This window comes from Vollenhovia emeryi, unplaced genomic scaffold (assembly GCF_000949405.1).
Source record: "Vollenhovia emeryi isolate VEMERY1.0 unplaced genomic scaffold, V.emery_V1.0 DF939295.1, whole genome shotgun sequence".
Classification (NCBI taxonomy): domain Eukaryota; kingdom Metazoa; phylum Arthropoda; class Insecta; order Hymenoptera; family Formicidae; genus Vollenhovia; species Vollenhovia emeryi.
The window spans coordinates 129,405-145,849 of record NW_011967071.1 but is presented as its reverse complement, the minus strand read 5'-3'; the positions used below and the strand labels follow the sequence as shown (position 1 = coordinate 145,849).

Genomic DNA, 16,445 nt, shown 5'->3' with positions numbered 1-16,445 from the left:
GATCTATTTCTCGAGTAAAATTTTCTTCATAGAAAATGTTTTGGAACGTAAATCTTCTCAATTTATTAAAGAAAAAGTGTTGCCACCCTTCTGCCCATCACTGTACATGTAACAACGATAATATTTCGATTTCAGAAAATGTGCTTTGTTAGAGGCACCACGGCAATGTCACTATCGTATGCGGCTTGGTGACCAAGAAAACCAGTGGCACTGCATTTCGCAGATCTGTCGTAATCGAGTAAGTTTTACGTACAATCGTCATTTATTTCAAAAACCTTAAAAGTTCCGTTTTGTAAGCAATTGTTATTTTGCAGATTATTGCAGTGTGTGACTTTCTTAATTATTTGAGATACATCGAGCGTGGTCTCGTCAAAAGCTCAGGTATGTCTTTTAAGCTTAGGTGAAATGTCTTAGGCACATAATAACAAGTGTCATAGGTATATAAATTTTATTTCAACACATATAATGTACTAATATTTTTAGCAATTAATTAGAAAATTTGAAATGTTTTAATATTGCATTTATAATGCATTTAAAAGTTACAAAAAGGAGACTTCCGGACAAATGTGACTTCGATATGTAGTTCTTGGATGAAATATTGGAAATTATATAAAGAAATATTAAAAATTGGAAGCAATTCTGATTTTTCTAATAATGGAATGTCTTAACCTGCAGTTCACGACGTTTACTGGGAGATCACGCGGCTGAGAAAGGAAATGGTTTTTGCACGGTTGGGTCTGGCATTGTCGTCCTGAGGTTCGCGTAGGCGGGATGTCATCTAGTCTCGAGTTGATTCGAGCCAGGTGTTCATTGTTTGAAAATGGAATCTGTCCGTGAATTGTGCAGAATAATTTAGCGACGCTCTCGTCGATTATCGGCCTTTTGTGCAGCGAAGGGAAGGGTGCAATGTTACAATGTATATCTTTGAGATACATACATTTGGAGTCTCTCTAATTCTCTATGTAAAATAAATCTGATGATATTATAATGACGTTTCTAAAAAACTTACGTGCCATTCAGAAAACTCGTAAAAAGTAGATACAATTTATCGATGGCTCTTCCACCTGTTGATTATAAATATGATAGCAGTGTAATTAATAAAATTAATTTACATACACCAACTTATTTCTGTTGTTTAAAAATAAAGTTATTCAGGGTTAGATTTGATGTTAATTTTGCAGTAAAACGTCAACTTTTTGCACGTAAATTTTTTCGAAATATTGCCAAAATAGTGCCGTCTACGGCAGATTCTAGATTTAGTTATTTGCGAGCAAGTTGTAAGACGATAATTAAGCTGATTACGAGGCTGTGAATGATCTTGACATGCGGATCAGACATTGTCGATGGCTCTCCTAAACGAGAAGTGTAAATACTAGGAAAGATTTTTGAGATATTGTGTCATGTTTTTTGAAGTTTAATAGACGTCGGACTTATTGTTAGACTCACGTGAATTATAACAACGGAGCTGTTAATTCCATGAGATAGTTAATGGTTAACAATCTTATTACATATATGAGATTACTTCATGCTGTGGTTTGGTATTAACACCGAGGAGAAGAAAAATCATGTTTTGCTAATTATTTATATTTGTTTTTGTTACGGATCAATTTTTATTTGTCGTCGCGTGTCGGGTCGTAGTGACTTCGTTGTTTCGTTGTGTTAATTTATCAATATATACGTTGTGTTAATTGTTAATCTGACTATGGCTTCCATTAAATATATACCGTATAAATTTATTCTAAAGTGTTTATACCGTGCCACCGAAATTCGAGAACATAAAATTATCATCAAGACTTCTATCATCTAAACTAATTAATTTATTGTTGGTTCATATTCATGTATATATACTTTCGACACATTATTATTCATAAAGAAGAGTTGCATCTATGCGGACCATACAAATCTCCAAATCCTAGTGTAAATAGAATTTCTCTCGAAACTTTTCATGTCATATAACGATTCTATACGTCTATATCATAATGCGTCCGGTTATACGGAACATATTTCTTTCTACTTTATAAATATTAGTCTGACGTATTGCATATGTATATTCGTTCATAGAGATTACATTAATACGTCAATCGCAAAACTGATATTTGTATCAGTCATCTATCTCCTGATTGTACATATGAATATATATTTTGTTTACTACAAAGAAATATTCTCAACTTCAAATTTCGACTCGTGATACGCCAATTAATTTTTTCCGGGATCAATAATCTCCGCGATAATTTTCTGATTAATTCGCTCGAAGCGAATTGTAAAAGTGACAGGATAGGTAGTTGTTTCGGTAATATGAAGACACAAAGACTTTTATCTTGTTTCTGTTGTCTTCCATCCTTTATCATGTTCGATATGAAGCGTGCGAAAGAAAGTGATTATGTGATCGGTTCACCATTTCGAATTATGCCAAGTAACGTGTGGCCAACGACGAAAACGAATTACGTTCCCTAGACTGTTACGGGACGTTTAAAAAGACTTCTTGTAAGCATTTCTCTTGTGAATAGAAAACATGTTAATTGTGTATCAAATGTAAATAGAGTCTTCTAACATTACTTGAGATAGAAACTTGTATTTAAAAACGAAATAAAGATAATCGCCATTGTAAAAAAAATGTGATAACAAATTATCACAATCCTTTTGAAAAGTAGCATTTTATTATTCCAATTCTTATAAATAATGGATAAAATACTACAATTATTTCCTTGCCATACAAAATGTTGTTTTGTTATATTTTATATTGTCTCGCATTCATGTCGCATACCTTAATAGTTAAGACAGTTATTTTCTCTTGATAGCAATAACACTTAGATGAGGTGGTGCGATCGTAAAGCCGTCAACACCGTCTAAAATGGGCTCGGGATGTCCCTGGGGCAACACAAATTGAAATTTCTGCAATAGACTCGCAGTAAACAAGAATACGCTGTTCCTTGCCAGGACCTCGCCTAAGCACTTCCTATGACCTGTTAAATCGTTAAATGTAATATTTCCAGTTTCATACTTTTAGAGTGGATTTATATTTTTCTTTATACCTAAACCGAACGGTATTAACCAAGGATCCTCGATGTATTCTCCTTGGTCATTAATAAATCTCTCGGGCCGAAATATCTGTGGATCTCCCCAATGCTGCTCGTCCATATGCACGCTCCGCAAATTAGCCAGCAAGGTATAATTCTTTTTTATCTCGTAGCCCAACAGAATGGAATCGGCCGTCGCTCGATGAGGAATTGAAGTGGGACCGACGTTAGACAGTCTCATTACTTCAGCTATTGTCGCGTTCAAATACGGCATTCTGAAAATTTTCGGTCGAACATTTGCACAATAGTGTGCGAACGAAGTAATAGACGAAAGTCCTCTATTATGAGATAGGTTTCTAATATGAGATAGCAAGCTTTCAACATCCAAATCTTTTTTTCGCAAGGATTACACGATTAATGAATTTTCCACTAAATAGATTTCGCTCCAAGGGTAATAAATTTATGACGGAATCAACTGATGATGTCTATTAATTTAACAGAAACGCCGCTATCCCATAGGATCTCATCTCATAATAGGGACTTTTCTCTGTTAACGATATGCCGAGCAAGTTTGTACCGATTTTTGTACACTACACGAGGTAAGAGTTCTTTGCCTAACACCCTGTCGATTTCCTCGTGTACTTTTCTTTGCACGTCCTGCTTCACTATGAGATACGCGATTATGAAGCCAATTGTATTGTTTGTCGTTTCCACACCGGCGCTGAAGAGGTCTTTCACAACACTAATTAATTGATTTTCTGGAAGTAAAAATATTCTGTATATTATCCATCATGTATTAACATTTTTTGTGCCATTATTTTCATGAGAACTAATTGTTTGTTGCAGTATTGTTAAAATAATAATTTTTAATAACGCTCTTGTTCTGTGTGGTACTTTTTGTTTTTACAAAGTACAAAAATCTAGTAATTCAACCTGAGAATTTTTTACCAATTGGCAGAAAACGTAGTATATTTAAACTTGCGTTTCCATTGTGCGTAAAAAATTTCTCATTTACACAATTATGTATATTATGAAGCATATCGTGTACCATCAAAAGACGATACGGTCGAGGTTGATTGCTTGGTGTCCATTTCCGCTAGGTAAACATCGATAAAGTCTCTGAACTCGCCGTGCGCTCTAGTTTGCTTGTGCTTCGTTATTTCAGACTGAAAGAGGATATCTTGTTCTATGTGTAAGGGTGTCTTATTTCTATCTGTAGGTGGAAATTATATCGCTAATGGAGGAATATCGTATTACCCCGATGAATTGCCACAACCGTGTCAATCTTTGATTTAGTGCGGTAAACCCGGATAACCCTGGGATAATGTATCTTAAAAATGGCAAGTGGGTCAATATGCCGCCGGTGACGTTGGTGTTTCTGATAATGCCGTTTAGCACTGATAAAACCTCTGTTAATTTTGGATTCTCCAAGTCGAACCTACAGCGACAGTAATCAATGTTATTTTCGATTTGTTGCAGGCAATTTGCAATAGCCTGTCAATATACCTTGACCCAGCGAGCAAAGTCCATAAACTGTTGAGGACGGCGATGGAGGTAATATTGTACAAATTGGTAATGGGCCCCGATTTAGCCAGTGATTCTATCATCGTCGTTAAGGAAGCCGCGTCGTTTAATATTATGTCCTCCATTGTAACATTTCCGAATCCAAATTCCTTCAATGTTCTCAGAACAAATCTGAATAATTTGTAATGAATCTTAATCTGGCCTGATCGTTCTTTAATGCATCTTTCTTTAACGAAAATAACGTAACAGCGACATTGAAAAAAATCTAATTTTAAAACACTTCGTAGAAAATGTCGAGAATTTGTTACTGCTGTGATTCATGAGAAAAGGCAACAATTATTTAAAAAGAAGTGTCGGGCGTAAAGTGAAGTTTTTTTTTTAATTTATATTTATGTCAAATATACGTTTTGTGCAGTTAGATTAAATTGTATGACTTTTGGCTTTAAATTTAATAATTGTATGCAAAATACCTTCTTTGATCTCGCCAGATATCGCCATCGGTGAACAGTACACCCCTGCGTTCACCCCCTGTTCGAAGTTTATGTACGAATCCATTAGGTCTGCCGTCAAACTGAGGTCGATTCATCATCTCGATTACCGCGTCCTTACCGGAAACAATGACCAGCGGTTCGGCTATGCCGAGTTTCAAGCCGACGATGGGTCCGTAAATGTCGGCTAATCGACACCAGGCGTAAGAATAAAACTTCGTCTCGTCGACCAAACGTTTTACATCGAGTATGTTTCCCAGGATCGGTAAGCCGCGAGGTCCTCGAATTAGAATATTTTGCAAATATCTTATATATCTATGTAAATTGCCCGACAATACGAAACATTGAGTCGTGCGCATGAAAGTAAAGCGAATGTTCCTAAAAGGTAGAAGTAAGTCTGTGAAATATAAATGCCATTTTCGGTTGCATTTACGTTGCATTGCATTTTACAGACAAATATTAAGAATCTGCTTATTTTAATAAAAAGAGTTTACCACTTGTTTTATTTGTATACAATTAATTATTGCTTTTTAAAATGTGTCGCATATGTATGAGATCACAAAAATATTTTTGAAATTATTGAATAGATAGTTTTTGAATATAAATCTGCCTTGTTGAAAACGATCGCGATAATATATAGTTTACCTGGAGGAAACATCGGTGGTCGACGCCAGTCAAGTAAGATTTTTATCGTGAATGTTATCACCAAGCAAAGAATTATAAACCACATTATTTATTTGTTAATTAATGGCAATATCATGAAGGTAACAGAAATATTCTAAAAAATTTACTGTACTGTACTGTACTACAGGAATCCCCTTTTATATCTTAAAGAAACTTTTTACATCTTTCAAAGAGCAATCCAAGATGGATGCACCACAAATCAATGAATCTCGCATAAATATTGACTGTAAGTATTTTACTGAGTTTTCTATGATTTATTAATCGACTGTGTCTCGCATTAACTTGTTTTCGCGGCGGGCGACACTAATCGAAACTGAACCAGTCCTGTGGAAATTCTGTTATATGGGAGAAATACCTCCTTTCACTTTAACTGGCATATTGGGCAAGAGAAGTTTGGTTCAAGGTTTCATTTATGCAGGAATACATGTCTGTACATGCTACTGCAGGCATGCACGTAATAGTCTGCCTCTTCTCCTATTGGTCCTCACATTGAATTTCATTTAACTGCAAATACTTCGCGACACTTGCGACATCAAACCGCTTCCAATAACACGTTATGCAACATCCTTCGAATGAATTGCATCGATATTTCATTAGCAAATATCACCTTGCGGTTTTGGCAAAACAATTTATTCTAATGAAAACAGCTCATTATGAATGATTTGTATTTATTGTACATCTCTAATCAAAGTGAAAAGAATGGAAGAGAGGGAATATAAGTACGTTAATACTTAAGTGCTAATTAATTTGCAATAGGAAACTCATTAGAGTTATGAAAAATTATATCAAGACGTTTCGTAGAAGCGGGTACAGGAGTTGCTTAGGGGACGAGAATGCGATGAAATGCGCGGCTGGGCCATTGCTAATATCGGCGATTATAGTGGCGCGAGGTAATCACAGAAGTTATAAGCGGCAGATGTGGGAATCGTAAATTCGCAATTCCAATCAATCGCGCTCATATCAAAGCGCACGCTATCCCCGTACTCCATTTCGGCATTCGTGGTTCAGCTAACACTTTGCGCAAGAGCGTTTACGATTTCGCGCTCACACGCGATCCGACACATCTTTCCTCTTCTATTCCCCGGGCCCACGTCGACAATCGTCTTCGTCCGGCCTCTTCCGCTTAGCACGCAACGTCAAATCGAAATGAGAACGATCGAGCAGGCTGCCCGGTGTAATAACGTTCGCCGCGAACCACTTAAAACCGTCGAGTTAATCCGACCGCGATTATCCGGTTGAATTGCCGAATCGTCCAGAATACGTAGGTTAATGACACTGTCACAACTATTGTTAATAAACTAATAAGAATATTCTTAAATGTCGCCTGCAGTAATTAACAACGTCAGTGTTTTCTTGACCATATCTGGCATTTTTAATAATACAGAAAATTTATTGCGAAAAACATTACCTCAACCAGGGTTTAAACCTGGACTTGCCTACACTCTAGACGGGCGTGTCACCAATTCGACCACTGAGGCTGGTACATCAGCCTAGGGAAGTCCAGGTTCAAACCCTGGCTGCGGTAATGTTTTTCGCAATAAATTTTAAGTGTTGAAAAAACACATCGCCCCCGGGTGGGTTCGATTATAAGCTTAGTCATTTACTGGGGTCAAATAATTCTTCGAGTTTAGAAAACTTATTTTTGAGGAAAAGTTAAATAATAAACAATTATTTCAAAACAAAATAAAAAATAAAAAAAATAAATATAAACAATAATTTTAACAAAGAGATATCAGAAAAACAGATATCAGAAATGTGACATTCTTAAAATATTCAGGACATGTTATCTACGAGATATCTCAAATATGACCGGTGCAATGATGTCTGATTTAAGTCTCGGATATACATATTTTGTTGTGTGGGATAAATATAAAGATACAAATTTAAGAATATTTAAGAGAAAATGTTTCAAACAGTTCTTTGCTCCAAGATATTGCCACAATAATACAGGAAAAGTTTGTGAAATGAGATATAAAAACAAAAGAATTTTGCAATTTATAATCTACGCGTGTCAAAATTATAATTATTTCTTATCGACTTCTTCAATCCATAAGTATATTTCTGAACAGGTTTTAGAGCGCCTGATACTATAATATAAATAGTTAAAAGGAGATTTTAATCATGTCCACACCTTCATTTGGATTCGCGGTATATTTCGCTTTTGACGCTTTTCTCTCGGCACAACTTCCGCTGCAAAAGTGAAACGACGTTGTAAAGTCGGAAACGACTGTCAACAGCAATTATGGGGACCAGAGATCACAGCACCCGCGGGTGATGGTCCGTAAATTATTGCCATCTCGGCATCAGTAGCGATAAAACGATCAGCGAGAGACAAAGGAACATATAAAGCGAGCCTTACTTCCCTCGACGCACAATAGATGAAGCTGCGTAACATACAGGTAACGAGCAATCGCCTCGTCACGAGTTGATGGTAGCAACGTAAGAAGACAAAAAAAAGAACAGGAATAAATGTTATTATAATTATCATTGGATAAAGAAAGGTTCTTAATTTTCCCATGCTTTTCTACCGAAACATTTATATTGTATTGGACGAGAGTTGATAATCGGCTCCTTATTAGAAACATGAGACTAAAAATAATGGAAGTTTATGAAATTTTTGTTGGAAAATAACTATTTAAGTGCGATGGAATGTTACGCGATCATTTTCTTAATCACAAAACTTTTTCAAGTACTTTGTATGTTGTCAGTTGTAATTAAATTCTAAAACAATAAATAAAAAATTGACTCAAAGATTTTGATATCTTTGTCACCAAAGTAATACATATTCAAAAAAGTAACCAAATGTAATTATGAGATAAAGTAAACCGCGAGTCTTTTTTTTGAGTGTAACGTTATAATTCAAGGACGCGGAACAACTGCAATTCATTAAACTTTTAAATGCGGCGAGCCAAATGTCCTTCTTGACATAGAGAACAGCCGAACAAAGCAACAGGACTTTATCGTGCATAACGAACGAAGACATGAAATTAAATGTTTCATGGTCAATTATCGATTGCCTGTTAAATTGAAATGAATATAGCCAAATGTAGAGTCTCTTAATAAATCCAAGGAAACCAACGCAGTGATATTCCAAGACCCCAAAAGATTTTAAATATAACTTTCGATAATAACAGTATTTAAACCTAAAAGAGTTTGGTATAAGAAATAATTTCACATAAGTGCTTAAAGTTGCTTAAGTAAGTTTTACATAAGAAGTAGGCAATTCATTTTATTAGTCTAGACACTAATTGTCTGACAATTGTTAACAGATCGTATAAAGTGTTGGATTAATTCGAACATGTGTACGAAACATTCGTTATTCAGTCACGTAAGACATTTTGACAAGGTAATTATTCCGTTGGTGGCGAACGATTTTCGCTCGGGAAGCGAAGGCGGGCGAGATGTATTTAATCGACAGATCAAACCATCATTGAGGTGACGAGGAAAATACTGACAAGGGAAATTAAGGCGCGGAATAAGGGGACGAGACGTTGGCTGCTGCTGATAACAAGTCCGGAAAATGAAGATGCTGGGTCGGGGGGGCTTAAAAAGAAGCGGGGTTGGAGGGATTCGTTGATAGGTGGGGGCGGCGACTCGCATTTACCGAAGGTGCTAGGTCCAGCCGAGTTGGCATTCGATAAGAACAGACTTCGATTCAACATCAGGCGGGTGCTACCGTCAGCGTGGACACCATCGAGACTTTGCTTATCGTGGTCAGTACCAACGACAAACGGCGGCTCAATCTTTTCTGGAAACATGATTCAGTTGTCGGATGATCGCTTCCTAATTAGAAGTTGAAGATTTGATTAGTTCCATTGATACTGTACACTGATCAGGTGGATTAGTATACAGTGAATAGGAAGGAATTAGTTTACAGTGATTAGGAATTTTGTTGGTAAGACGAGAGATTTTGATCTGGTATTGGATGTAGGCTGTGTTTGCTGCCCGCAAAGCAAAGAAGATCTGAAAAGAACAAAGAGGTAATATTCTGGCGGCGATGCTGGTTCGCGCGCCACACTCCTTCCTTTTCATTCTTGCGGTAGGTTTCCTTTTTGTACTCTATTTAATCGCGCTATTTAGAAGCTATAATATAAAGTTGAGTTTAGAGCAGAACATTTTTTGCTTCACAAATAATGTTTATTCCAGTAAAAAACCTAGTAGACTGAGCAAAGCAAAATTTTTACGCAATATGTGAAGAAATTACATAGAGAATATATAAGGAGAGAAAATAGTATTATAACAAAAAAAATTATAAGTAATATATAGGCATTGGTAAAGAATGAAAAGTATTTGTAACCAAGAATATTACTTTTACTTTCAACGATTTTCTCCTTTTATTTCGTTGTTTTAATTGGATGTATTGTAGTTTATATTTTCTCTCATTTTGCTATCATAAATACATCAATGTTAGATAATTAAATTTTTTGTTAGTCTCAACAAAATATCGCCGTTCTTATCGTAACGTATATTTTATTCTTTGACTGTTCTCACTTTCGTGCCGACGCACTGTGCAGTCATTTCGCTGGTTAATCTCGCGTGCCGAGATATCGTCGGGTTTGCATGGTTTGATCGGGGACCAATTGTGAAACTGACATTTTCTAAATTAAATCGTACACATGATCGCCGCCACGCGATATCGGACGTCTTTACAAAACTTTCCCACGTATCTCTGGAAAACTATTTACTGACTTTTACAAATATGTATTACTTTCAATTTCAATTACGCCTATTAGTAACAGCATAATATATTTACTTCAATATTATCAACGATCATTTTTATCGATATATTATATTTAATTGAAACAGGTCTGCTGTTGGTTTAGACATAATGCTGCGGTTCCACTTGCCTCTCATTCATCAAATCAAGTATGTGTAAACTATACATGTATTTTTTTATGTTTACATTTATTTCTGTGTGGCACGTATTATACAAGTATTTTTATTTAATGTAAATTTAATGAACGATACATTTGTTTTTCGCTTACTGTGTGTCAATACTTTCCCGTTAATTTATCGTTATTACACTTAAAACAATTTTTTTATACACACTTTCCATATTTTTATATTTAAAAAAAATGTTGCTAAAAGATTTTCTATTTTTGTAATTAATTAATTTGTTTTTATTTTTTGTAATTTCGTGAATAAATGCAGCATTAATGTATTATATCATGCATTTATCATTATTACTTTTATAAAACGATGCTTCGGATATTTTTTCATCAATCATGCTTTATGCAATTGCAACACCTTGATTTGGATTCATTCACTTGGCGTGGATTTTGCACATACATTCTAATTAATTTTATTCTAGGACTGATAACACTTTCATGCGTTAATAAAAATCGGCTGTGTTAAACGGAAACATTTGTACGCGTATCTGACAATGAGCCATTTTCTTCAAATCAGTTTAGTCTTGTAATCAAATGTTCTTTGGCACCTGTCTAATTCTTTAGATGCAGGATGAATACAAAGAGGAAAGCTCAGATTCTCAGTCTGATTCGGATGACACTTCCTTGAACTCGCGTTCCATAAGGGAGACAAGAAGATTGGATTCCACATCCGAGGAGGATGACGAAAATGACGAAAATGAAGAAAATGATGAAGATGACGAAAGTGGCGAAAGTGATGAAAAGTAAAATATAATAAATATAACAAATCTATGTAGTAAAGCATATAATATGTAGGGGAGATTGCTGTACTTTGGATACAGGTGTACCTTGGAACATTGGACTTGGTTTAGATACTAGCGACAATTGAGTAAACTAGAATTCGGTCGTGTTATTGTACTTTTGATATTGTTTTAACTAGGATTTGTGTCACTCACTAGTGTAAGCTAAGCAAAAATTTTTCAAAATCTAAACTTGAGATATATAAATTTTCCTAATTAAATTTAGAGATTCAAACCTTGTTGTTATTATTTTTAAACTTTAATTGCTGTGACTGATTTTTCAAGCATGTCCTACTTTTACTGACAATCTTGCATAATTCTAACTCTACTGTGAGCTACTATTTACTTCTTAATAGAAAATTGTACTCCGTTGTACCTTGGAACAATTTATCCTACGTACCTTGGAACATCGTCTCAAAGTGTATTTAAAAAATCAAGTACTTCGCACAATTTGCTTTTATTTACTAAACTATTTGTGATTTACCTCAATCACAAACAGTGTTTAAGTACGGAGCAATTATGGATGACCATTAAAAAAAAAGACTCATTAGTTTAATCCCTAGCAATTTAATTTAACACTATTGATTGTAGCAACATTGAATTAATTGTAATAATAAAAGAAATTAGATGAATTTAGTTGATGTTCCAAGGTGCGAAGAAGTTCCAAGATTCACAGTGCTGTATCTCGAAACGGATATTTAATTTATTTTAAATTGTAATTTTTTCTCATTTTATATATTTAAATAAATTTGATAAAAGAATTACACACATTTACAAGGATGGGTACTCGTAGTTCATATTTTTTCAGATGTTTTTCAGGCAAATTCCAGCTGTGAAAAATGAAGAACCTGAAAACGTTCTCAGGTACAGCAATCTCCCATACCATTCGCAATAATACTCAAAATAGTGAAAAATAATGTCAAAAGCAGAATTTCGAAAGATATATAATTAGTTTATTAATTTGAGACATAGTACGATGTCTGTATTATCATTGTTAACTATTTGTTCTTTTATTTTTTCCTGCACAGCTCGATGGGCAATGTAAATCGGAATGTGAATATGAATATGAACATCTTCAGTCCTGCGCGTTATCGCCCTACGCGTCATAAACAAAATAAAGATATTAATCGCGACCGTTATGAACAAAGTAAAGATATTAATCGCGACCGTTATGGACAAAGTAAAGATATTGCAATCAAAAGCAACAACATAAGCAAAACGGAAGATATTGCAACAGTCACGGAACACGAGACGTTGGAAGAAATAGCGAGGGAAGAAGCATCGACGAATTGCACGAGCGGCAACAAGAAGAACCAGAGGTACTCGAGTAGCTTCTATGAGAATGCGACGGACCACGCGCTAACCGTGGAAAAGGAATTTCACAATGTGGTTGGCAACAATTCCAAGGTGAAGCGAACTGGTAGCGTTCACGAGGGCGAGGATATCACTTTGTGCTGGATCGAAACGACAACCATCAAGGAGGACAAGACCATTCGGCCGCCGAAGAGATTGGTTATTCGCGAATACACCATCTCCTTTGAGAACTCGGCAACTATACCGGAAAGATATCTTGAATGTAAAAGATACGAGGGTGAAATGACGGCGAACGATCCCGACGTCGGCAAGACGGCTCTGTTTGAAATCATAGACGAAGATACGATGGTCAGTAGGATAGTCAATTTCACTTCGGTAAGTCATGCTGATAATGTCACCACCTGGGAACACAAGAAGGTGAAATGCGGGGTCGGTCCGGTGGTTAGTAAGAATATCGTAGAATTGAACGATGGCTCGAAGAATCCAAAGAAGAGAGTGGAGATCAAAGTTAGTCCCAAGATGCATCAACTGACGGCGGCGACAACCGAGGAGGTACCGTGCACGGACAGTACCGAGGAGATCGACGGGAGTAGCCCACTCGCCGACTCTACTGAACACATTACTGAACTGTCCTGCGAGAACGGCGTATGTGAGGCAACCATGACTTCCCCTAGCATTTCAGCAAAAAACGGCAAAGAAGATCATACCTTACCCACTGTTACGGAATCATTAACGTTGCTTGATGAAGAAGTATCCAGAAGGTCGACAATCTTTCCTAAAATATTGACTCCGATTCAGGAATACGAAGAGAAGGTAGACTGCGAGGAGAATCCGTCAGATCCAGCGTGCTTGACGCAGAAACATGGTACAACCCTGCCGGGAAAATTATTTCCTGAATTAATCGAAGTATCCACGATGGAAGCAGTTGTCAGAGAAGCTGCTGAAACGTCAATTCCAATTAGTGATAAAGAAATAGCTACGAGAGAAGAGATTTCTTCCTCGTCAGTCGAGGGGACGTTGAAGGAGACCACGCAGCCTTTATTTACATCGAGAGAAGAGAAACAAGAAACTGATTTAGTAATTGAAGAGACAACTCCGTTCACCATTGTAACAGATATTTCTGTGTCCCGGCCTTCTGATCAAACATCCATCGATGATAGTACAGCTTCAGTGGAAACGAAATTTATGACGGACCACGGTGCGACGGAAGGTGTGGAAGAATCCTCAAAGATCGAAGAAATCCGCGGTGATAGTTTCATTGAACTGTCGAGCGATGAAATAGATAAAGTTCCATCTTCAAGCATGGAAGTGGTGACCTCGGCTGAAATCGATACCGAGCTAGATGTTACAACCGCGATGCCGGTGGAATTCACCGAATTCGCAAGAGAATCCGTTAAACCTGGCCAGAGCTTGGATAAATTATCTGAGCCGTCAATTTCGACTGAAACCGGACATGCAATCTTCGAGTCCTCCTCAAATGAGGAAGTGCCCTCCGAGGAAAGTATAACATCTGCAATCGGGACGATGGTTGAACTACAAACCTCTAGTGAAGAAGGAGAATTCATTTCGATGAGCACAAGAATGTCGCCAACGGAGGTCAAATTAACGACTGCGTCACCGGCAACAAGCAGTGAGGTGGACAATTTGTGCGAGAATCCCGAGGAGTGCGCGCACGTCGCTAGTTCGGAAGCCTGCGACGAGTTCGGAAATTGTGGCAAGGCGACAACCAGGTGCGACTCAGAGGAATGTTTCGAGGATGAAATCACAAAGGATCAATCAAGATTTGATACGAGTCTCCCGTCAATGGCAACGGAAGTCCCACCGTTCGCGACTGGTTCGCAATCGTCCGAGGAATCAGGAGTGATCGAGACTCAGTACACGACTGTTGCGAATGTCGCAACGACCATGTTGACCTCTCGAGAGAGTGTGATCAATTCGACAGATGTCAACGTTCCCTTTACCATGGACACCCGAAGAAGCACGACTATAAGTACGCCGCAGCACAAGCTGACTTTAAAAGTCAAGGTTCTCCTGGAGCACATCAACGAAAACAAAGAGAAACATAGCTTGGTCGAGGTGGAGAAGCATTTGTCGCTGAACGAGAATCTGGAACGTCATAATAATCGCGATTTACTCGAGCAATTGAAATCCTTGAACGATTCCGTCAACATGGAGACCGTAAGCGCATTGTTCAATTGTACCAGTTTGGGAAATTTGACAAGGAATTCGAATTTTATAACCAAACAATCGGGCGATGCTGTTAGTGACAAAGAATTGGAATTTACGAATTCTGATCGTGAGGATACGGAGCAATTTGCTTCTGAATACGCCGATGCTAAAACCGATTACTCTGGATATGAAGAGCGCGAAGGATCACCTCGCAGACGTAGAAGTCTTGATAATGAAATGGAAGAGCAAAATAGACTTGTTAAACGGGATCTTTACGATTCCACTGATTCGGCGGTTGATTCTTTCAATATTTCGACATCTGAGCAGACTGAGCTAATAAAGGAACTTTCCACGACGACAAATTATTCCGAGGAGGAAACAACAGAAAATGAAAGAAACGCAACTAAGGAAGGAGATGAAAGTACGACACCTTCGACAACGATGAGTATCGTCGACCTTTCAAATGCTTCGGAATCTCATGATGCTAATCTGACGAAGGAGGACATACAGTTGACTACAACGACAAATAAGCCCGAAGAAGAGGCAAGTAGTGCTGTATATATAGAAGATGAAAGAAACGTAACCAACGATAGGAATGAAAGCGCAGTACTTTTGAAAAAGGAGGGCATCAGCAACGAAACAGAAATGGATGCAGTCCGAGAAACATTACCTGGAATACAGGAGGATGTTATAACCGGGTTGCAGCATATGGTGTCGCAATTGGCGCAAAATCATCTGACCTCGATTAAGAAGATTAAAGAAGCCGTAAAAACCAATTTGTTGAATATTTTAGCAGACCCCAACGATACCAGAATTCACTGGAGAAGAAGAAGAGCGGCCACGGAAGAAGTCGGGCATTGGTCGAACGAGAGGATCAAGGAGGTACCCATGGGTGGCAATCTTAGAAGTCTCACTGAATTCACACTATACAAAGTCCTTCCTTGAGTAGACATACGGCAAGATTAAATTCTATTCTGCTACTTTCAAAATTTATAATGTCAAAAGATAATTGTCATGAAGCTGACATGAGAGGGATTATGGTCTGGTGTAGAAATCTTATTGCACATTATAATTTAATCATATAAATGCGTATTTATCAAAAACGTTTCACAATATTTATTCAATTTGTGCCTTTCACAATACAACAGATGAGAGATTATATAATGAAATATGCTTTTTATTTATATAAATGTATGAATCTACCGATAAATATAATGTAAGAGAAATTATTTTCATATAAAATACAAATTTGTTCTTTCTGTATATTGGTAGAATTTTTACTAATTAGTTTTTGCAATATATTGAGTTAATATACAGGGTATCCTGAAATTCGCGAATCAAAATACCATAGCAAGAATGTCGTCGAAAAATAAATTAAAAAGTTATTTGCCATTTTTCGTTCCGAGCAGTAGTTTTTTTAGATAAAAAGGTTCAAAACAGGCCAATCATACATCACGGTTGAACGGAAACCTGTCCGTGAGTCGCGCGTCGATAGCGTTAGTGCACTAAACTATCGACGCGCGACTCACGGACAGGTTTCCGTTCAACCGTGATGTATGATTGGCCTGTTTTGAACCTTTT

At 37.0% G+C, this 16,445-nt stretch overlaps 2 protein-coding genes and 1 pseudogene across 2 annotated transcripts in view; 2 read left to right on the top strand and 1 right to left on the bottom strand.

The window, feature by feature from the left end:
* LOC105558996 (guanine nucleotide exchange factor for Rab-3A-like) overlaps nucleotides 1-2,614 on the top strand; it is a 32,802-nt gene extending 30,188 nt beyond the window's left edge. Inside the window, exons 7-9 of the mRNA XM_012006979.1 lie at nucleotides 136-238; nucleotides 315-381; nucleotides 676-2,614. Coding sequence (XP_011862369.1) covers nucleotides 136-238; nucleotides 315-381; nucleotides 676-755 — 250 coding nt within the window. The 3' untranslated portion in view covers nucleotides 756-2,614. The remainder of the gene's footprint in view (nucleotides 1-135; nucleotides 239-314; nucleotides 382-675) is intronic.
* A 74-nt stretch (nucleotides 2,615-2,688) lies between these two features.
* LOC105558997 (probable cytochrome P450 305a1) lies at nucleotides 2,689-7,047 on the bottom strand. Its single transcript, XM_012006980.1, has 8 exons — nucleotides 5,675-7,047; nucleotides 5,012-5,309; nucleotides 4,524-4,712; nucleotides 4,275-4,455; nucleotides 4,066-4,183; nucleotides 3,595-3,775; nucleotides 3,033-3,292; nucleotides 2,689-2,963 (listed from the first exon to the last, which is right to left on the bottom strand). The coding sequence occupies exons 1-8, from the start codon at nucleotides 5,757-5,759 to the stop codon at nucleotides 2,782-2,784; spliced, it is 1,494 nt and encodes a 497-aa protein (XP_011862370.1). The 5' UTR covers nucleotides 5,760-7,047; the 3' UTR covers nucleotides 2,689-2,781.
* A 2,260-nt stretch (nucleotides 7,048-9,307) lies between these two features.
* LOC105558995 lies at nucleotides 9,308-15,967 on the top strand (annotated as a pseudogene).
* The last annotated feature ends 478 nt before the right edge of the window (nucleotides 15,968-16,445 follow it).